Source organism: Lepidochelys kempii, chromosome 2 (genome assembly GCF_965140285.1).
Source record: "Lepidochelys kempii isolate rLepKem1 chromosome 2, rLepKem1.hap1, whole genome shotgun sequence".
NCBI classification, from domain to species: Eukaryota; Metazoa; Chordata; order Testudines; family Cheloniidae; genus Lepidochelys; species Lepidochelys kempii.
The window spans coordinates 14071826-14095728 of NC_136381.1; the positions used below are offsets into that span (position 1 = coordinate 14071826).

The 23903-nt window shown below is 41.2% G+C and overlaps 1 protein-coding gene across 2 annotated transcripts in view; it reads right to left on the reverse strand.

Moving 5' to 3' along the window:
* KHDRBS3 (KH RNA binding domain containing, signal transduction associated 3) overlaps positions 1-23903 on the reverse strand; it is a 193525-nt gene that overhangs the window by 110237 nt on the left and 59385 nt on the right. For both annotated transcript variants that reach the window (XM_073330059.2, XM_078851419.1), the window contains exons 3-4: positions 3473-3589; positions 137-283 (exon numbers count right to left, since the gene is read on the reverse strand). In XM_073330059.2, the coding sequence (XP_073186160.1) occupies positions 137-283; positions 3473-3589 (264 nt within the window). The remainder of the gene's footprint in view (positions 1-136; positions 284-3472; positions 3590-23903) is intronic.

Sequence of the window (23903 nt, forward strand, 5' to 3'; positions counted from 1 at the left end):
ATCACAATTTAAATATTTTCATTCACATCTAGTGCAAATGATCTCTCAGATGAGTTATAGTACACATCCCTCAAAACCTAAGAGAGGGTTAGGTTAGATTATACATTAAACAGCAGTGTAAGATTACAATACTAACAGGGATAAGGAACTTCTTGATTTCTTCCAAAGCATGCCCCATTCTGGCATATGCCTCTGCTGGTGGGGCAAATACTTCAATTAGAACATGCAGGTCATCATTTAGGTGGAAGTATTTTGCTTCCCCACTTTTTCTCAACTCTTCTTCCTGGGAAGGACAGAAAATTTCACTGTTAAAATGTAATCACAAAAAGAGAAGAAAAAAATGTAAAATGAATGTGTGTTTGAGATGTTTGCCATATACATATAGTTCATATACTTTTTGGATCAAATACTAAATGGAAACATAACTGGAAATTATAAATTAATATTCTCTACTGTACTCCAAGCCAATGAAAACTTTACAATATTGCTATTCTGCCTATCAAAGAATGTTTTATTAAGTATATATTACTCAAGAGAAAATTAGTAGATAAGATCTCTACCCTGAGAGGATGACTGGTTCCTCTAACAGACAGAATTGTTTCCATTGTTTTGCCTTGATTAAAATAAACTCTCAGTATTTGTGAGCAGCGTGAAAAATATCTTTGTTCTATTTACTGTTTCAACATTGGGGGTTTTACTCTATTCATTCCTCTTGCACCAACCTACTTCTAGGCTAGCTGGAGAGAGTGCATAATCTTTATTAAGTGACAGGTTTCAGAGCAGCAGCCGTGTTAGTCTGTATTCGCAAAAAGAAAAAAGGCAGTACTTGTGGCACCTTAGAGACTAAAATTTATTTGAGCATAAGTTTTCGTGAGCTACAACTCACTTCATCGGATGCATGCAGTGGAAAACACAGAGGGGAGATTTATATACATAGAGAACATGCTACCATACACACTGTAAGGAGAGTGATCACTTAAGGTGAGCTATTACCAGCAGGAGAGCAGGGAGGGGGGGGGAACCTTTTGTAGTGATAATCAAGGTGGGCCATTTCCAGCAGTTGACAAGAACGTCTGAGGAACAGTGGTGGGTGGGGGGGTTGATTATCACTACAAAATGTTCCCCCGCCCCTGCTCTACTGCTGGTAATGGCTCACCTTAAGTGATCACTCTCCTTACAGTGTGTATGGTAACACCCATTGTTTCATGTGCTGTATGTACATAAATCTCCCCACTGTATTTTCCACTGAATGCATCTGATGAAGTGAGCTGTAGCTCACGAAAGCTTATGCTCAAATAAATCTGTTAGTCTCTAAGGTGCCACAAGTACTCCTTTTCTTTTTATTAAGTGAATGAGCACTCAGTTCAATCTGTGTGCGCTCAGATTTCTGGAAACAGAAATTTCTGGAAATGCTTAGAGGCTTAAAGGAGGTCATCAATTTAAAAATCATACTTATGCCTGAAATGTGTTTTGATGACTTTTTAATAAGCATTGGAAAAACAACTGTGTTTTAAAATCCCAACACAAAAAGCACTGCTAACAGCCTAAGCATGGTTCCGTTGTGCTATTAGACAAGCTGTAGAAGAGTATGCTAATCTAAGTACTAATATAATTTGATTTGAATTTTTTTCTGTCAATTATCTGAGGCTCTAAAAAGTATGCTATTCCTGACATTTATTCTATTTAAGTAAGAAACTAATAGTGCTCTAACATCTCTTTTAATGGGTCCAAAAATAGTAGTATTAATTACAGATTAAAGTTTTCTTATTTGTTCCTTCTCTGTCATAATTATGAGTTAAAGTTATGACAATCAGTTCTAGCTTATTGTAGGTAATCTTTGTTGTCGTCAAATGTACACAATATATGAATATTGCAAAATTGGTTGGAAAAGCAAAGTAATCTGATTAGTTGATAGAGCGTTCAGAGCAGGAAAATTAACACATCGTAATTAGTTGGCTGAATCTTGTCAGCCTTAACCATCATCTTGTCAATACAAATGATGAAAGGACCACAAAAATAGAAAGTAAAAACCTCCCTCAATGACTATAATGTTCTAGCTAGGAAGGTTTTTGTTTTGTTTTTTCAAAAGCTCCTCTTCAGCTCATTTAACAAATCAGACTTCTCAAAGTGCTGAAGAAAATTTCTGCTTAAGAGTAATTTAGCATGGTCCAAAGAGTACAGGTGAGAGCACCATGAATTAAATTAAAAACTGAAAAAATTAAGCTGGATATCACAAACTTAACAGAGAATGATCAAACTGTATAATAATCTCCCTTGGGAAACAGCACAAGCTCTTGAATAATTTAAGAGAACATACCACTGGAAAACATGATAGTGAATAATCCTGCATGACACTATATGACTTAGAAGAAGAAAGATGGAAAATATCTAGGATTCTTTGAGTGGTAGCAGGTTCAGAGTACAAAACAAAAGGGATTTAATCAGCCTAATTTTAACATAGTTATGTAGATTTCAACAATTTGTTTAAAATCTATATGAGCAAACTTTGCTTATTGTGAGAGCCCATATGCTAGATTTCATCCCTAGGAAATTTGTTGGCGAAAGGATTTAAAAACCTAATAAGTGGAACTGATAACAGTAGTGTGCACAGCGCTTGGATGTATTGGATCAAGGGTGGGCAGACTTTTTGGGTCGAGGGCCACATCAGGGAATAGAAATTGTATGGTGGGCCATGAATGCTCACAAAATTGGGGTTGGGGTGTGGGAGGGGGTGCGGGCTCTGGGGTGGGGGCTGAGGATGAGGAGTTTGGAGAGTAGGAGGGTGCTCTGGACTGGGACTGAGGGCGATCAGGGCAGGGGTGTGGGAAGGGGTGGGGCTGGGCATGAGAAATTTGGGGTGCAGTTTGGTGGTGTAGTTGACATCACCATCTACCTACACACTTCTGATGCCCATCATCATGGTATCTGTAATTATTTTCTTGGGAGGCACTTCATCACAATATGCCAGTGGTCTAAATTTTTCTCCCTGCATTCTTTGAGACAGTTTGGTTTTAAATAACTTCATCCTTTTCTCTCCTACTATTACATTTGTTTAACTTGAAATAAATATTTCAAAATGCCTTTGAATGGCTATTCATGTTACAAGTTTTAGGTCTGTCTGCCATTAAATGATTTCCTCAGACATTTAACATTCTGGAAAGTTCATGACTTACATCTCAATATTGAGATGTGTTTCGCAGTGGGCAGACCCACAAGCCCATGCTGAGCCCCACTGACTTCACTATCTTCACATGTTTAGGGGTTTGCTTGCGTAGAGTTCACTGCAAAATCGGAGGACTCATATGGAAAAACAGACCACATCTGAATCTGGCCCACACATGCTTTGTTTTATATTCATTTTCTAGTTCTTCTGGGCTTTTCCCACTTTCGCAAAAACTGTGCTGGGAAGACTAAAGGAAGCCACATATCATGGATGTCCTATGCACTAAAATGTTTCAGCTACTTGATTTACCTTGGATTTGTCCCTCATGGAACCTTTTCCCAATATAGACATTTTTGTCAATGTTTCTTCCTGTAAACGTTTCAGTGAATTGCCACGTGGACCCAAAAGTTTTCCCACAAAGTTGAACTGTAAGGAAACAACAAAAACGCAATAAAAATATTGTAACACTGAGGAACTGTCATGTAGAATTGCAACAAGGTATGAAAGATGTTGCTTAATGTAGCTGCAAACAAAAAAAAATTGATTAGGTCACAACTTTTATAGCCATTAAACAAACATATGTGGAATAGATACCACCACTTCAGTGACTTCTCCCATTGTACAGAAACCTACAAACATCAATACACAAAAAACTTTCAAATCCTATGAAGAGAACTCAATTCACGTTCAACTATATTGTTTTAGATTTAGGACAGACAGAAAAAGATGCCAACCCTTAAGCCCGAAGTACCTCTGGGCACTGTCTAAAAGCCCAGTTCAATATAAAAATAAATTCAGAAGCTAACTCAACCGTATAAAGAAGCAACCAATCAAGTCTTTTTATTTCTTAAAAGAACAGGTAGCTCATGCTCCTTAAAAATTATCTGTGAAGGAATATGCCCCCTGAACCCCACCCTCAAAAACCCTCCGTAAGAAGATAAGCACTTATGATTAAGGCTGCCAGTTTGTCATGGAGGTCACAGATTCTGTGACTTTCCACGACTTCTGTAGTGGCCAGTGCGCCTGGCTCAGGGGCAGCTCGGGCAGCCCCTGCGCCAATTGCACGGGCCGCTGGGGTAGCCTCGGGCTCCCACACACTCCCCTCCCCAGCAGCAGAGTTTGGATGTGGGAGGGGGAAGGGGATTGGGGCACGGGACGGGATGAGGTGGGCTCCGGGCGGCGCTTACCTGGGGGGGGCTCCCCGGAAGCGGCAACATCCCCCTCACTCAGATGCTAGGCGGAGGCACGGCTACGCAGCTTTGTGGGTTGGCTCCGGCTTGCGGGCAGCCCCCTGCAAGTTTTAGTCACTGGTATTTTTAGTATAAGTCATGGACAGGTCAAAACTGGTGAATTTTTGTTTCCTGCCCATGATCTGGGGTGACTTACTACAAATACATATGACTAAAATGTAGCCTTACTTATGATCGACAGATTTAAGCTATAATCAGACCAAGGTCAGAAACCATTTCCAAAGATCAAGGAGCTGTTGTTATGGAGGACATCCTATCGGCAGATCCTACTTGTTGACACCAAGGAGCTCAAGCACCTAGGTTGATCTCAACTGTGATTTGTCAGAAAAAGAAAGGAAATTCAATAGCATATTGATAAAAAATTCCTATATTTTCTATATGCCTGAGTGTCTGCCTGGAGAGGTAATACGGAAAGGTAATTTACTGTAGGGGTTATTTTATCAGACACTGACCATGATCCTTTTTTGATCCTGTGATTAACAAGAATTAGAACATCAGTTTTAACAGAAAGATTAGAACCTGCAATTGGAGTAGTCAATGAACATTTAAGCATAATATACCAAAACCATTACATCTTTCTTTCAGGAGGGGATCAATCTTAGCTAGATATTAAAGGTGACATAAAATCTTACTAGATTAAACTCTCTGTCTCTAGTCAGGATTTCCACAAAATTCTTTATAAGAGGTTACAAAATTTTCCATAGCCTTAAGCTTCCAGTTTTCTACACATCATATATTTAAACAGAGTGCTAGTTAGTTGATCCCCTCCTTACAGATTTAATGGTTTTGGTTAATCATTATTGCTTACAAATAGAAGCCTTATATGTAAAAAAAAAATCTCCATTTCAGTTTAATGGAACGACAGGTCAATAGTTCAAACCATACCATGTTTCAATGTTTACAAGGCTATTTTTGTAGAAACAGTTAGAAACAGAGCCAGGTAAGCTATTAGAGGAAGGAATAGAAATAAATCTTCAATGCATATATAAAGACCAACTGCTTATTTTATTATATAAATCAGAAGACAGAACTTTAATACTTATCCAAAATATCAAAATTAGAAATATTTAGCATCAATTCTTCTCAATGACATTTGATAAAAGTAGTTTAGTCAACTGAATACTATTTGTTTTTATAAACACATAATATAACGTAATATTGATTTTTGTAGTCTTCCCACATAACCCTATACAGTAAATACTATTTACAAAATTAAAATAATTTTAATGCATAATTAATTACAGTTGCTGAACTTCACTTCCTTTTGAAGACAAAAAGCTTTTCCAACTCATTTTAACTACTAGGCTCTCCTAACTAGCGGGCATTAGACTCAAAAGAACAAAACAAACAAAAAACAGTACACACTTTATCCTGAGGGAAGTAATCCACCTCAAATACACCAATCTCAAATCTCTGCAATATTCACATAGGAGAAAACAAGCAGAACAAACCAGAATTAACATAACTAAAAATAAATTAGCTTCACTACTCAATTACAAAATGCCTGAAGGTAGAAGCTAGTCATCATGTGCAAGCTAAGTAGACATCTTCTAGTCAACGTATTATTCAGTGAATGAGGAACTGTGTTAGCTACGCCCTTATGTCAGATCATGACCTGCTCACTGTGCGCTGAGAAGCTCTAAATTCTAAAGTCTCTAAGGTGCCACAAGTACTCCTTTTCTTTTTTCTAAATACATTGACAGGTTTCAGAGTAGCAGCCATGTTAGTCTGTATTCGCAAAAAGAAAAGGAGGACTTGTGGCACCTTAGAGGCTAACAAATTTATTTGAGCATGAGCATTCGTGAGCTACAGCTCACTTCATCGGATGCATGCAAAAATATAGGCATTTTTATCAATATGCTATTGAATTTCCTTTTTTTTCCCTGACAAATCACAATTGAGATCAACCTAGCTGCTTGAGCTCCTTGGTATCAAAAAGTGGGAGCTGCCGATAGGATGTCCTCCATAACAGCTCCTTGATCTTTGGAAATGGCTTCTGACCTTCGTCTGATATAGCTTAAATCTGTTGCACCTTAGAGGCTAACAAATTTAGTGACACCTAACTTGTGGCACCTTAGAGACTAACCAATTTATTTGAGCATAAGCTTTCGTGAGCTACAACTCACTTCATCGGAGGCATGATCCGATGAAGTGAGCTGTAGCTCACGAAAGCTTATGCTCAAATAAATTGGTTAGTCTCTAAGGTGCCACAAGTACTCCTTTTCTTTTTTCTAAATACATAACTCATGTTTCAAAACTGTCAAATCCATGCTGTAAATCTGTAAATTTTTGATGGTTTGAAGATATAAACAGCTGGAGACAGCTTAAAACCCTGACAAAAATTGATGTTTAGTGCAAGGATGTCTAACATAGGGTACATAGGCTAGATTCAGTCTCAAGGACCCCTTCCTGCAACATTCTCCAAAGACCAAGTGTAAAATCGACAGCTATATTTTAAAAATCTAGTTTGCTACCCTGTTCATATAAAAAGAAAAAAACCTACAAACTAGAAAATGTAGGAAGTAAACCCGCTACAAAAGTTTGCTTTGAGCAGGGGTTAGACCTCCTGAGGTCTCTTCCAACCCTAATCTTCTATGGTTCTAAAAATGGATAAAAGCATGGAAAAAGAACATTTGCCCCAAATGGGAATTTACTTTCCCAAACTAAACCATTGTTTCAGCTCCTATTCAAGTTAAATGCCTGAGAAACACTTGATTGGAAAGACTTCTTTGTTTGAGATTCAATACAAGATACGAACCCGCATATTCCAAGGCATAAATCAACCAATAACTGATTATTTATATCACTGTAGTTTCAAATGCCCAAATCAAAGTCAGGGCCCCTCATGCATGGTGCTGTACAAACTTCTTGTAAGAGAAGCTGAAGCCCTCTTTGAGACTACTCTAAATTATAATGGGGACTGAACTCCCCCTCAAGAGCCCTTGTGAAACCGGGGAATAAAAAATGACTTAAACCCACCTTTGTGCTCGGATACCCAGCTACACTGAGCAGAGCTCCTGTGTAGCAGAGGATCTGGGCAGAAAAAGACTCTGGTTTCAGTTATTCAATTAAATGCCTGAAAAACACTCAAGAAAAAAAAAAGGTCTTGATTAAAGATTCAGAACACCTGCCCCCTACAATTAAGAGACTTTTTTAAAAAAAAATTACAACAAATTTGAAACCTCCAAGACTTCCAGCAAAACCAGAGACAACTAGATTTCAGTTTTCCTGATATTTCCAAGATTAAAATCCAAAAATAAGGACAATATTTAAACCTTTCAGACCTGTCTTCTACACATCATAAAGAAGTGAAAAGGAACACAAGCCATTTTCACCCCACTTTGAAGGTCACCTTTAACTGCAGGATAACTTTATTTTAAAAAATTATTTTGAGTGGTAAAAAAACATAAGACGGCTGTTCATTTTAGGTTAATGAAGAACAGTTAAAAATAATCCTATACACTGTCAACATTACATGAAAAGAAAAATTTCCACTTGAAAATTCTGTATTAAATATATTCAATTGGTATGTTGAAAAATAAGTCTCAGCACTAATATAGTGCATCAGTTTAACCTAATCATTGTACAGATTTACTTCCTACACAACCCCCAAATTTAAAGAGTGCCTAGTTATATATACACAGGATTAAAGATCTCTTTTTACCCAAGCACAACATCCCATCGATAGGAAAATGTATTAGTGTCTTACCTGAAAATGACCTTTCTTGGAATAATGAGGTCCACATATTCATGACATTGGGTACACTGCTCAATGCAGCCTTGAAGGCAGACCAAAACCTGTCTGAGGCAGGGGAGATGTGACTCCACCACTGAGAAACCACCAGTTGAAACATTTGCACATCATTTGAAAAACTAAACACTATCAATAAGGAAAATTAGGCTAAGACTAAAGACTAAACAGAACAATCCTCCTGCAGAGTAAGGAATTCAGTGATTGGGAAAAATATCAAATTACTAAATGGCACTCAAGTTTATCAATTAACAGCCCATTCAGGTTGGGTTGGATCTGTGGACCTTATTAGTCCAAGTAAGGAAATTTTCACTTAAGACACATTTTCCTATTTTCTTATTCATAATGAGGTCCACAGATCCATGACACTGGGATTTTCATACCAGCATCCACTCAGAGGAACTCTACCCAGTTGTGTACAGATGTGAAATAGAATTCTTTTCTAATAGTTACTGGGATACTAAAGGAAGAGGCACCCATCTATTGAAGGCCACATCAGATGATGACTGTAGAATTTGAAAGTGGAATGAGCAGCTGGCCATGTGGCTGTTTTCCGGATTTTCTCTTTCTGCCCATAAAGCTCCCACAAGTCTGATAGATTGAGCTCTGATATTAGAAAATGCAGTTACGCTTCTTTAACTCTTGTTCTGAGACACAATACCTCAGCCACCTGGAAATGGAGAATTCCAAAACCTTCTTTCCCTCTGACACAAGATAATAAAGCACAAACAGAACATTTGCCTTTCTGACCTGAGCTGTGTGGTGAATATATACTTTTTCAGCTCAGACGACATCCTAAAGTAAGCCACAGTTTCTCTTTTTTTTTTTCTTTTTTTTTTTTGGGGTGGGGGAGGGAAGATGGAGCTTTGCTGAAGGATGGAAGAATAATCTCCTGTGCCCTCTAGAGAATGGAGTTTATCTTTGGTATGAAGACAAGGTCGAATATTGAGCACCACTTCAACTTTATGGAAGGTGCAATATTGAGGTTCCAGAAAGACAGCTCCCAACTCAGACACTCAGAATAGCCAGGATTGCAATCAGAAGGGCCACTTCAATGGTTAGAAAGTAATAGGGCACCTTCATGACAGGCTCAAATGGAAGAACCTGAGAACCAGGTAAGATCACATAAAATAACTTTAGGCATCTAAGTAGGATGTAGAAGACATACTGCTCTCATAAGAATGCTGGATATTTGGGTAAGATGAAATTCACTTCTTGTCTATTGCAATAAGGATGTTACACAAAACAGCAACTTGACCTCAGTGTTTGAACAGTCAGGCTTATCACCTGGAGTCCATTTTGAAGAAACTTGAGAATGTGCAGTACCGATGCTAATGGAGGAGTGAGACCTGTCCTGGTGGTAATGAGTAAGCCTCAACCAGGCCCATGAATATATGGAATTGTGGATATTACCTCTCTGAATAACCTCTTTGGCTTAAGAGGCTCTATTCAAGAACCCCACACCCAGGTTCATACTGTCTGGATTCTGATGCATGACTGGCCTTTGTAATATATCACTTCTGGATGGAAAGCAGATGAGAGAGCTTTGTACCATATCAAGGCAGTCAGAGAACCATGAGCTGCCAGAATTACCAATGATGTTTCTCTACTGCTCTTCAGTAACATTCTGGTGAGGATATAAAAAGAGATGGAAGGTATACGAGTCCCTCTTTTTGCCACATTTGCAACAAGCCATCTGTTGCTTTGACTTTGTGATTCCACTGGCAAGAGAATACCACTGAAACCTAGTGATTCATATGGGAGGCAAACAGATCTGTTGCTGTGAGATTAAATTTCTTAACCAAGGGATGCAACTCCTCCGCCTCTAGTTCCCCTTTTTTGATGATCTAACTTTTGACTACAGAGATAGTCAACCACAACATTGACTTTTCCTTGGATGCAAAGGCAGCAAATTGTCCTTTGGCCAAGTCATCAGGAGGTGAGCTTCTCTTTCAAGGATTGTAGACCTTGTTCCCCTTTGTTTGCTGATGTATGATATGGCAGAGATGTCATCTGTCATGATCAGCACATGAGGGCAGTCCAGATGAGAGAGCGCAAAGCCTTGAGACTGACTGGACTGCCCTGAGCTCTAACCAGTTTATGTTGTGCTTGGTCTCTCGTTTGGAACAGATCCCTTGGACAGCCCTTGATACAGGGTGAGCATTTGTGGAGATAACTATGCTGACTGGTTCTCCTACTGGGAAAAAAAAAATCTTAGTTTACTTGGATTCATCCACCACATGAATGACCTGAGAATCTTCTTGGGGTGAGACACCTTTGCTGAGGGTTAGATAAAACAGTTGATGGAGGAGCAAGAGGAAGCTCTGTACTGTCTTTATGTGAGCAGTGGCACACTATGAATATCCACACAGTAGACCATAGATCCCAGAAGAGACAAGCATGTGAATGAGTATTGCCTTTGAGAGGTTGACTATTTGGTAAGATTTTTCAGCTTCTCCAGTCTTTCCTGCCACAAACAAACTTTGTAGAGGATAATGGACTTCTCCCACTCAGAGAGATTGAGAATATGTTGAAACTATTAATTGACTCTTTCACAAAACCATGGCTCAGCACATCCTTGCTGTTTGGGGATACAATTTATGACTGACACTAGATGAGGCTTGAATAAGGAGGTAACCCAGGGAGGGACAGACAGACTTCTTTCTGTCTGAGAGCTGCTATTAACAATACCATCACTTTCATAAAACACTTGCAGTGTTGTTGCTAAACCAAAAAGGGAAAGGACCAAGAGGAAAGTTTAGAAAGCATTATGAGACTTTTAATTGCGATATAGACATAGGCACCCTTCAAATCTACTTGAAGTCATGCAGTCCCCTTTGCTGATGGCAGCTAGTGTGGATTTTAAGGTCTTCATCTTCAATTTTTAAGTTCTTCATAGATCTGTTGAGATAACTGATGTCAATAGCTGTTCTGCAGTGTTCCTTTTTTTGGCATGACTATGAGCAACATGCAATGTCTCTGGCGAGGAGGAACAGGTCCTGCTGCTCCCATTTATAGAAGCCATCCTAGGTCATCTGCTTACCCAGATTCCTCCTCTTTCTCAGGAAGAAGGCTTTACGGTTTGCAATTTAAAGTTGAAAGGGACCATACTTGCAATACCGTCCACCCATGTAAGCATTGTTTGTGAAAGTCTGAGGAGGCACTTAGAATGTCAGATAACAGTTCTTTTTTATTTATTTATTCTTGTTGGCCTGTTGTCCCAGATAAAGTTCATGCCACAAAGAGGGGGCTGAGATTATAGCTGCCTGGCCTTAGCTGCCTGTGAAGGGTCTGTATAATGAGGAGGCCATGTGACATTACCCAGGGTACAATCTGGACTGTTGAACAGCGATGTCCCCTTAACTCTATAACCTGAGGTGCTTTTTATACTGCTTTGCTACCAGAACCGCTACTTCTGACCTGCTCACATAGCCTTCAGCATGCAAATTCACTTCCAGATAAATACATGAGCACTCTGACCACTCGCTCATGAATTAAACTGCAGAGCAACATCAGCAAGTTCCCTAGTCCAGACTTTCCCACCCAGAAATGTGGGTCTTGTACTACCCAGCACACTACTGAACAATGCAAGCTCATAGGAAGTCCGTCATTTCATTGAAGTGATCTATGCATCAACCTTGTTATTCAAAGCAATAAGATAAGTGTCCTAACTACACAAAGATAGATTTTAAGTGATTACCAGTAATGATGCATAAAAAAATATACAAGCTAATCTAATTTAACAAGATAATGGCAATTAAAAGCAAAAGGTTTTCCTCTCCGTGTTCTGCTGTACATTTTACAGCTTGGGTTCCCTTTCAGCCTGGGACCACTCCCCTCCTTTAGTGGTGTCCTTCAAGTATTCACTGATGTCATAAACAGAGAGATGGGGGAGGAGAGGTGAGTTGGAGGTTACTGTCTCTGTTATATCCCTCTCCCTTCTTCAAGGATTACCCCCAGCTGGGGTGCAGATGACAAGCAGTCTCCTGAGGACGTGAGAATGGCCATTTAAGCTTCTGTTTTTTAACACCTGGCTGGGGCGTGTGTGTGTGTGTGTGTGTGTGTGTGTGTGAAAAACTGGTTTGTAGGGGCTACTGAAATGTTATAATTCTGGGTAACAATATACAGTAGAATCTCATAACCTGAGATTAGTATTACTACATATTTCAATAGGATAATAATGTTCAGCAGATTGTGACTTTTCAAATGGTATCTCAAGGCATACTTTGTGCAACACCTGTCAGAGTCTTGAAAAAGTGGTGAACATAATGGCATAGACTGTCACAGTCACTCTTTCAGATAAAAATCTCATCCAGTTAGAAACGAGTCCCTGACAATCAAAGAAAGGGAACATTTATCTATGGCAGTGATGATAGGATACATTTTGACTGGTGAACACCAACAAATCTTCTGGCCTTGTAAAATGGAGGCCTGGGAAGAAGCATGGAGTAGAAAAAAGAAATGGTGGGCAAGACTCCCCTTAGTGCCTGCCAGTTCTTCCACATCTGGGCTGCTATCCCTCTCATCACTCCAGAGCCATCTGATGGGGGAAGGAGGTAGAGGTGGTAGAAAGGCATGTGGCAACCTGCAACAGAAGCTGGGAGCAAAAACCAGGATGGCAGGGCCTGGTGACCTACAGTGGCAACTGAGGAGGACAGTCTGATGCTTTCCCAGACTATCAGGTGTGACACTGGAATACACTGGAAATTAGAGCTATTAAGCACCCCACTACTACACACACACACACACACACACACAGAGTGCATGAGGGATATACAGCTATAGCTTGCCTAAGGCATCTGTATACTTCATAACTGCAGTTTACATTTCTCAAAGTATTCAGCGCACTCTGCCTTGAAAGTCTATCCTGTGTGTGATTGGCTTTTGTTTAAAATATATTATTTGAGTCTCTAGTTCTGATTAGGAGCATTGGCATTTCTCCCCTAAGTAGGGAGACTCCCTGAGGGGAGCACAGGATATGCACGCTTAGAGGAGACAGCACCTATTTATGGCCAGGTCTTTTCTGCACTGATTTGCCATGCTGCATTCTAGGAAGGTGGGCAGGGGGCCCCAGTATTGATTATCCCCCCTCATGCTGCACTCTGTGGAAAATGAACAGGGTACACTGGCATGGAGGCATATCTGCCCTGGTGCACTCTGGGGAGGTAAGCAGGGGAGCCATGTGCTGAGAATACCTGTCCTCCTGCACTCTGCTGATGTATACAGCTGAAGGGAAACCAATTCCACGTTGTGGCTCTTAGAGTACCTCCTAGAGGAATCCCCTGAATCAGATTCTTCAAGAGATAGCGCTTGGGGACTCTTTTTTGTGTGCCCATGCTTTATGCTGCGGAAACTTGAAGGACCTGAATGTCAGAGACCTTTTTCTTCTGCCTGTCCTTGATCTGCCTCCTCCCCAGAAGGAGAAAGAGTAATTTCATTCTGACAGTGCCCTGGAGAGGGAAGAACTTTTGCTGAAAAGAGTAACCACACTTTCCTGTCCTGAGAAATAGAAGATTCAGACTGAGGGTGTTGCTGGACTGGGTGAAGAAGAGATTCACAAGTTCCCAAGCTTTGTTCAAGGGAGATTCCTGGACATGGCCTGAACACAGGCTGACCTCACCCCAGAAGCAGGGGTCATCCCAGGCTCCAGTCCTGGAGGTTCAAAGGGAGTCCCACTTGGCCCACTTACAGCACTGGGAGACAGCGCTGGGCTGACACTGCTGGCAATGAGTAGCCCTGAGCCATTGCAGGGCTGGGGAGGGGGCATACTGCAGAATGGAGGGAAGGGTTGTGCCTGACTGCCTCTTAGCATACTCTCCTTGTTTTGTCCCAGATGCTTTTCCTTAGTTCCATCACTGCCATAGCTGCAGGGTAGGAGGTGGGCAGCTGCTCTGCAGTCAACAGTACTGACTGAGAATTGGCTCCAGCAGCTGGGTGAGAAACTTCCCTGACCCTTTAACATTGTACTACAAACTATATTATCCCCATGTGGTGGAAAATGAGAGATTCACCTCTTGTTGGTCCCAGGTCTAGGGGATGTTGCTGTTTAGATGCTGCCACCGCTTCCTGGGAGCTCTCCTGGCTGCTTGGGGACTGAGGCTACAGGAATCTTTGTCTCTGCCTGAGTACTTGAGAGGAGGCTGGGCCTCCACAGAACAGGCACATCTTCATGCAGGCACTTAATCAACAGGAGAGGTACAGGAAACAGTGTCTTGCTCTCTCCTCCCCACTTAGTTTCTCATCCTGGAGACCCCAGATGGGTGAGCTGCTGGCACAGAGTTCCAGTATCTGAGGCAACCCTCTCTTTCAATAAAGGAAGACCCTGACAACCTCCCCACCCCTTTTTTCTGCAGGAGCAGCAGGAGCTAGTCTGCCTGCATTTGGAGAGGCAGATGAGGTCGGATTTTTCAAATGGAGCCACACTTCCTCTGCCTCTGACAGCAGGCACGGTCTGCCTCCAGGTCTGTATAAAGCAGAGTACCCAAGTCTTGGATCCTTGGACCTTATTAGGAATCAGAAACAGATTTTTTTTTTCCAGATTTACATTCAGACTACAAAGGACATTCCTTTCCTAGGCATTTAATCTCCTGTATGAGTTTCAGCTAGAAAAGAATATCAATGCTAAATCAAGTTTAAACATATAATTTACGGGGTAGAGGGGATACGTAATAAGACACGTAATCCTTGTTTATCCCCACCAAAGACAAATCTGCAGAGCATGCTATCTATCCAGCTTAAATGCTTAGTGAAAGTATAAACACTTGACCAAATGGTCTATTTGCAAAGCTCTAACAAGCCAATTCCAAAGCTACAGGTAGCTTTATGGCGTATTAGGTCCTCCGCTAGGGGGTTCTGTCATGTGGGATCCCTGAAACAGAGTACAGTTGTGATTGTTTATTCAGCATTCGGAACTCATTGTTCCTAAACAGTCTGATATCAGAAAACCCTGAGAGAATTTCCTTTGCCTCTTCCAAGAAATGCAAAGCTTCCACAGGGGAAAAAAAAAAAAAAGGACTCTCCATTTCAAGCACCCAGTTTGTATTACACAATATTCGCCCCCTTCACTTGGGGTATCCAGTAACCATAGCTATAATTACAACAACAGATCTTAAAACAACGTTAGCAACTTTAGATTTAAACAATTAAAGAAATTCCAAAGCAATTTCCGGTACTACATCTGTCCCTAATTCCTTGTAGGAATTTGTGTCACTTTAGAATCATCTTTTCCTGTTTTTGTTTTTTTTGTTTTTTTTTTTAAGAATTTTCTCTCCTCCCTCTTTTTATTTGTGTTAAATATCCATGCAAAACAAGAGACATTGACCTATGAACCAGATTAAGTACTGTCAAATGTGCAATATAAACACACTGATAGAAAGAAGAAAAGGTTACACTAATCTTTGGTGTTACTTGTAACAGTAGACAAAATGCTTATAGACCAAAATGTCATTTTAAAGTAAAGTAAACAGTAGCAATTTAACATGGGGATAAACCCACAATACAGGCTCTGACTGCTGAGAGTACATAATTGAGACTAATACTTAAGGGAATACAATACGTAGATTGCTCACAGCTTTATATCTATATACCAGTCATTCTCAAAAGTCAATATGAAACAAACAATCTTTAAATTTTAACCTACCTTAGAAGGGAAGTAACTGCCCCCAAAGTTATGATGAGTCTCTTCAGAAAACTAGTTTATTATTGACTGAAGCCATTTTTCCCCATATTCCTTCTAATGCCAAAGAAAGTCAGGTTTCCGAGAGGATGAACTGGCTCAACAAACAACTTACTCATAAAATGGAAAAGAGTAGTTACTTAACAGTAACTGATTCCTCAAGATGTACTGTCAACAAGGATTCCACTTCTGGTGTGTATGCATCCCATGCACATGAGATTGGATTCTTTTGGCCAGCAATGTCTGTTGGAGCCACATCTGCACCCTGGATGCTCATGGACCTCTCCCCCATTGGGGACATAAAGGACAGATTGGGCCCAAACATCCCTCAGCTTCTTCACTGATACAAAAATCTCAAAGCTACAAGACTATGCAGAAGCAGGGAAGGAGTGCAGGTCATGGCTTCCATGAGAACAATATATCTCAAAGAACAACAGTTACCGTAAGGTAAGTAGCATTTCTTTCAAGTAATTGTCCATAGGGATCTCATTTCTGGTGACTAGTAAGCAGTTACACCCCCTAGTTTGTAGGTAGATACTAGGAGTCCTATTTAAAAAAGTATTGCAGGACAGCTCTACCCAAAGTGAAAATCCAGTCTGGAAGCCTCAACTAAGGAACAGGGCTTGGAGAACTTGTTGACTGATCTCTTTGTATCCTGCAATGGATGTATCTTAAGGAAGCAATAGAGGCTGCCCATACTCGGCTGGACTAAGCTGTAATCTAGACAGGTGGCTTTAACCAGGCTAAATTGCAGAAGGATCTTACAAAAAGTTACCTACTTTGAGATGGTCTAAATGAGTACTGTCTGACCCTTAACCCTGTCAGTAAAGGTCACAAAATCTAGGGGAGTTCCTGAAAGACCAAAGCTTTCATTATTTCAAGCATGTGTGGTTTAGCTTCCCTTTAATTTGAGTGAAGCTTGGAGAAGTAAGCCAGAAGGTGAATAGACTGATTCAAATAAAGCAATCTTGGGCAAAACCCGGTGGGTGAGGTGTAAGTCACTTTATAGATCACCATGAAAGGTGAGCTAACCATATGGGTCTGAATTGTCTCTACCTCCAAGTTACAAGGAAGGTAGTCTTCATAGACAGATAAGGAAGTCAAGAGGGGCATACAGGGGGACCCATTAAAGTTTGTTAGTACTATACTGAGGTCCCAGAAAAGCTGGGGCTCCTGAGCTTCAGGAAACGTATATGGTGTGTGGCCCTGAACAGGAGGGTGATGTGTGAAAATTGCTGTTAGATATCCTATGGGATTAATGAAAAGTGCCAATTGTTTTAGGTCTAGCCAATAGATCAAAAGAGCAGAAATAGGATTTTCAAGAGAGACAAATGTCAGGATGTCCAAATAGCCACACTGTTCCACTTTGTTTTTTAAGTCAATCTAGTTGGTTTTTTTTCCTTTGCTCGAGAATTCTGAACATCTGACAGGAACAGAGCCACTGGCATTATCTGATAACAAATACACTAAGTCCAAGACCTCCTGAAAAAGAGTGAAGATGATTTTGCTCCCCCAGTCTGTCAAGGTAGTGCATGGCTGTTGTATGGTCTGTCAGCGGCTGATGCAAGGGAAGGAACGCTTTGCTTGTCAGGTAGATGGCTATGAGATCCAGAACATTTCATGCAGACAAACTTTTGGGGGAAGTCTGTAGGGACTCTAGATGAGCACCCCACCCTTGAGTCGAAGCATGTCTCAGCAGAATCCTGGTAATAAGAGGTGAGAAGTTGCACACCTGAAGTAGATCTTTCCACCAATTTTATGAGGAAAGGACCTCTTAAGAGACCATCATCTGCATGTCCTTGCAACATGCGCTTGGCAAATACACTAATTTCAAGTACCCTTATAAAGGGCAAACTGAAGTGTGGCAAACTGCAATAGACACAAGAGGTCATACAACCCAGAAGTGCAAGGCACATTCTTACTAATGTCTTTGGATGAGCCTACAGATGGCTGAGAAGGTCACTATGTAGTTTAGAATCTTTCTTATACTAGATAAGCCTTTCCTGACCTAGAATCTAATACAGCCCCTTTGAACTCTACGCTTTGAGTTGTCACAAAGGTGGATTTTTCTCTGTTTATCTGGAGGTCCAGAGTAGCACAGAACCTCTAAATTACACTGGTCAACCTGGTCAGCTGCTAGGGTAATTGCCTATGGATGAGCTAATAGCAAAGAAATGGACAGACTTGAAAACCTTACATCTCGAGTGAGCAGCCATAGTGGCTAGGCACTTGGTGAAAACCTTCAACACTATGAAAAGACCAAAGGGTGGGGGCCCTGTATTGGAGGGCAATCTTCCATATCACACATGAGGTAATTCCTGTGTACCAGATGAAGACACCGGTGGAAATAGGTTAAGAGCCCCAAACCAGTCATGGAGGGGATTATAAAAGCCAGTTTCACCATTATGAACTTTAAATGTCAGAGAAACTTGGAGGCATCATATTTCTAGGATAGGGCACAACCTCCCTTCCTTCTTTGAGATTAGAAAACAGTGGAAATACAGTCCCCCGAACTCTACAAGCATCACCTCCTTTGCACCAACTTGCAGAACGGAGTTCAACTCCTCTTCCAACACTTTCTAGCAAAAAAGATCCCTGAGAAGGTATGGGGACGGAGAGTAAGAAAGCAGTATACTTTGCTGACAAATTGAGATGCACCTTGGTGATGCCAGCCAACTATTCCCAGAAAAGGGCAAAACATTTGCCATAAAGAGGAGGGGCAGCAGTTCTAGATCCCTCATAGGTTCTGCCAGGTCTTAACTATGGTGTCAAACCTTCTGCCAAGAGGAAGACACAGACTGCATAGCAGCTAAGGAAATGGCAAAGAATCATCCGCACTGGAATTTCTTCCTCAGTGATTCGCATGTTCTTGGCAGACTACAGGTGTATGGGGCTGAGGGATGCTGCCTGATGGACCTCTGAGGTCTGACTTGTGCTCTCTGGGCTTATACCCTGAAAAAGAAAGCAAGATAGCCCTACAATCTTAAATCAAGGGCCTCATTGGTCTTGGAGCTGAATAGATCACAGCCATACTCTACCGTGTAACTGTCAGACCTCCTTGAATATCTGACAACTTGGGGCAATATTGGCACAAGAACAAAGAGCAAGGCCAAATGGATATAAAGAGGCCATCAACAAGTTTAGGCTTGAAATTAGATGAAAGTTTCTAACCATCAGAGGAGTGGAGTTCTGAAACAGCTTCCCAAGGGCAGCAGTGAGGGCAAAAAAAACTAACCGGCTTCAAGACTGAGCTGGTTAAGTTTATGGAGGGGGAATGGTATGATGAAACCGTCTACAATGGCATGTGGCACACCTGCCCCACTAGTAGAAAATGTGTCCCATCTTCAGCCATTGAGATGGGCTACTAGATGGGGAGGGATCTGAGTTACTACAGTGAATTCTTTCCCAAGTGTCTGCCAGGTCGGTCTTGCACACATGCTCGGGGTCTAATGGACCATCATATTTGGGTTGGAAAAGGAAATTTTCCCCCAGGTCAGACTGGCAAAGACCCTGATTCTCAGTCAGACATTATGGGTTTATGACAGAAGTGGGAGAGTGAGATTCTGTGGCCTATGATGTGCAGGTCAGACTAGATAATCACAATGTTCCCTTCTGGTCTTAAAAGTTTAGGAGTCTAAATGTAGCTATGGTGGATGCTGCAAATGTCAGACGATTCCAAAGCTGTCTGCAGGAAAGTTTGGGCAATCAGCTCCTCTCAAGCACTATCATGACATGTAACCCTGGCCCCAGATGTGAATAGATTTATCCAAAGCTTTTGGGAGGCACTTTGTACATCTATCTGCTCTTCTGAATGTTGTCAATATTGATGCTGGAGTCTGCCACGATTCCTTGCAAGTTTAACAATCCTTCATTAACAAGCCAGTCTGCAAGGTATTAAAGGGTATAGAATACCTAACAGCTTACGCAACTTCTCTTGCACTACCTCCAGCAGAGTATCAAGGATCTGAGCCATGTGTTTCATCAAAACTTGGAATGCCTTAAAGTCATCCACTGGACAAGGCACAGGAGGAGTGACAAAATTGCAGCCAGGATGAATTGTTCTTCCACAAGTTTTTGGTGATCCTAATGACACACTCTCCTTTTTCTTTAGGATCTATGACTTTACCAACTGAACTAGTTGGGAAAAAACATACCGTACCCTTAAGAGGCAGTGTATCTAACCCTATAAGGGAGCAGGAGTGAATGTTCATTTGTAGGACCAGGATTGTATACCCAAGGGTACCTAGTAGGGACGTGACTGATAACCATATGAATCTGGATCCAGGGGAGTATACCAAGGGGGCCTGTTCTTTATGAGACCCATGCCTTTTACTGCTCAGAGAACAGTGTCCTAAGTTCCTCTCTAATAACCATAGAGAAGGGGGATGCACAGGAGAGGACTATTTATCTGAAAAGACATAAAAGATGAAAAGGAGTACATGCTCAGCAGCAGTGGTTACTTTTTCTGGCGCGCTACGATGCTCTTCTATCTGGGAAGGCATTGGCACAGTCAACATTCCTACATATGGGACAGTGATAATGGTACCCAGGAGCTCAGTACCAGTGTCAGGTACTGCTGTGTGCCAATATCGAAGAGTCTGTGTTGGAGGAAATGTGACCTGTTGATTTAGCCAGTACCACAGGTACTTGGTTTATGGTTAATATAGAGGCCCTAGGGGGACCCATCTTATGCCACAGGTTATACCTTTGACTGGGGAGCCGAGCCTGAGCCAAATCTAATATGATGATGATTCAGGTCTTGTTTTCATAGACACCTACATCTCAGCTCTAGAGGAGGACTTCATTGCTCTGCCACCCTTCCTCAATCTCTCCCAGTGAAGCTGTTCTACTTGGGATAAATAATTAATGAAATCCTTAGGCCACAGAGAGACAGCATGCATAAGAAAGGCTGTATATATGAAACACAGGATCCAATCCCCATGCTCCAACAGGCCAGGCTGAGGGAGACAAACATCAAAATATCCCACAACCCAGTGGGTAGAGCACCCCCCGAAGAGGTAGAAGTTTTGTTCAATATCTCTTACCCCTTTCAGGTGGAGGGGGAACTTGAACCAGAATATCCCAGATCCCAGGTGAATACTCCAACTGCTGGGCTAAAAGTTGCAAGAAAGAAGCTGTGGGCAGAGTGGGAGAAGGATTTCCCTTGTAAGACCGACCTTAGGAACTTAACTTCAAGTAAGGGTTCACAGCTCCCTGAAGCCCAGACGCAGGCATCAAACCCCCGAGAGGGGCAGGGATCAGGACACATTCTTATCCTTAGCATCTTCCATTGGCTATTAGTGTGCTGAATTTTGTGAATCCCATTCTTAGGTACCTATCTTCCTCCATTCATTGTATAAAAAGCCTGAGCACCAAACTCTTATTAAGATACATTGCTCAGAACTTTACTCAAAATGGAATAATGGGGGATCCCTCCTTTTCCTAGAACAGAGTGTGCCAAAAGTATAATTTAGAAGGGGTCCAGAGAACATCTTAATAATAAGAGAGGGTGTCAAGGTTCCTTCCCCACTCTGAACTGTGGGGTACAGATGTGGGGACCAGCATGAGACACCCCCTAAGCATATTTCTACCAGCTTAGGTTAAAAAAACACAAACACTTTCCTAAGGCACAAACTTTGCCTTGTCCTTGAACAGTATGCTGCCACCACCAAGTGATTTAGACAAAGAACAGAGAAAGGACTACTTGGAGTTCCTATTTCCCCAAAATAGTCCCTCAAGCCCTTACACCCTCTTTCCTGGGGAGGCTTGAGAACAAGCAAGATGAGCACAAACCAGCCTTGAATTTTTAAGACCCAAAAACCCAATCAGATTCTTAAACATCAGAACTTTATTAGAAGAACAAAGATAAAAGAAACACTAAGATTAGAATGGAAGATAATCTCACAGGCAATCAGATTCAAAGCACAGAGACTCCCTCTAGGCAAAACCTGAAGTTACAAAAAATACACATTTCCTCCAGCACAGCGAATTTACAAGCCAAAAAAAGAAAACCTAACGCATTTTCTAGCCAGATTTCTTACTAACTTTTACAGAAGTTGGAGGGCTTGCATCCTTGATCTGTTCCCGGTAAAGGTATCTCACAGATAGACAAAAGCCTTTTCCCCCCCTCCAGATTTGAAAGTATCTTGTCCCCTCATTGGTCATTTTGGGTCAGGTGCCAGTGAAATTACCTTAGCTTCTTAACCCTTTCCAGGTGAAAGGATTTTGCCTCTGGCCAGGAGGGATTTTATAGCATTGTATACAGAAAGGTGGTTACCCTTCCCTTTATATTTATGTCAGAGGGTCAGTTAGTAAATGAAGTGGACAGAACACCCTTCAACAACATTATACTGATTAAAGCATGAAAAAAGTTTAGTTAGGAAGTAGAAATATAGTTTAAGCTAAATAATTTTTAGTGTATTTCTTAAATTGCATTTTTGCCTGAGACAGAGAGGCTCAAAGGGCAGAGTCAGCATCAATGTCCCAAAATGCCATCTGCCTTTTTTTTTTCCCTTCTTTTTACAGGTCTAGAGGGGCAGGTACTTAGAGTTTTCTCTTGCTCAGTCTATTAACTGACAGCAACGTGAAAGCTTTTTGTTACAACTGTTGGCAGGACTATTAACTTTTACACAGGGTTGACTCGAAACCTTCATGCTCAATTATTCGGCGCAGAATCATCCCTATTTTAGGCACTCACTGGTGTAAACCATTAAAATCACACCATCTCCAAGCAACGGTTCTCTCTGCAGGCTACTCGAAAAAGTTAGGCTGGTAACAAAATGGCATTCTGCATCTTATCTGCATTCATAACAAAGACTTGATCACCCAAAAACAGAATCTATATTAAATATAAATCACTGACAACTTTCTATTTCATACCAACATCAACACAAACAGAGACTGGCTAAGAAAAATAATGTAGTACAATAAGCAAAATATAATGGAGGAGAGGGGTTTCATGAAGTAAGGACAAAAATCACTTAGGGCTTTTCGATACGGACTGTTAGTGCGCAGAAAGCTAAAACAGCAATAGGTCCAAGTGCACTACACATCTTTTAGCATGCAGTAGCAGGGCTCACATGACCTGTTAATGCACAGCATGCTGCAACACTGTCAATTTACACCACAGTTTGCCATGTACTAACTCTCTGTATAGACATGCTTTACTTAAAAGCTGACAGTCCCTAGGATTTTAGTGGTTTTAACCGCATCTAGAAAAGGAGTACTTGTGGCACCTTAGACTAACCAATTTATTTGAGCATAAGCTTTCGTGAGCTACAGCTCACTTCATCGGATGCATACTGTGGAAAGCGTAGAAGATCTTTTTATACACACAAAGCATGAAAAAATACCTCCCCCCACCCCACTCTCCTGCTGGTAATAGCTTATCTAAAGTGACCACTCTCCTTACAATGTGTATGATAATCAAGGTGGGCCATTTCCAGCACAAATCCAAGGTTTAACAAGAACGTCGGGGGGGGGGGGGGGGGGTTAGGAAAAAACAAGGGGAAATAGGTTACCTTGCATGACGACTTAGCCACTCCCAGTCTCTATTCAAGTCTAAGTCATTATGCAAGGTAACCTATTTCCCCTTGTTTTTTCCTAACCCTCCCCCCTCCCCCCCCGACGTTCTTGTTAAACCCTGGATTTGTGCTGGAAATGGCGCACCTTGATTATCATACACATTGTAAGGAGAGTGGTCACTTTAGATAAGCTATTACCAGCAGGAGAGTGGGGTGGGGGGGAGGTATTTTTTCATGCTTTGTGTGTATAAAAAGGTCTTCTACACTTTTCACAGTATGCATCCGATGAAGTGAGCTGTAGCTCACGAAAGCTCATGCTCAAATAAATTGGTTAGTCTCTAAGGTGCCACAAGTACTCCTTTTCTTTTTGCGAATACAGACTAACACGGCTGTTACTCTGAAACTTATCCACATCTAGACATCGTAATAGGAAATTCAGATCTTTGAAGTAAAACCAGTATATGCTGTCCATAATGCAGAGTACTACAGGTCAGAATGAAAAAAAAATCAAATACATGAATACAAAATTAGCAATAACTGG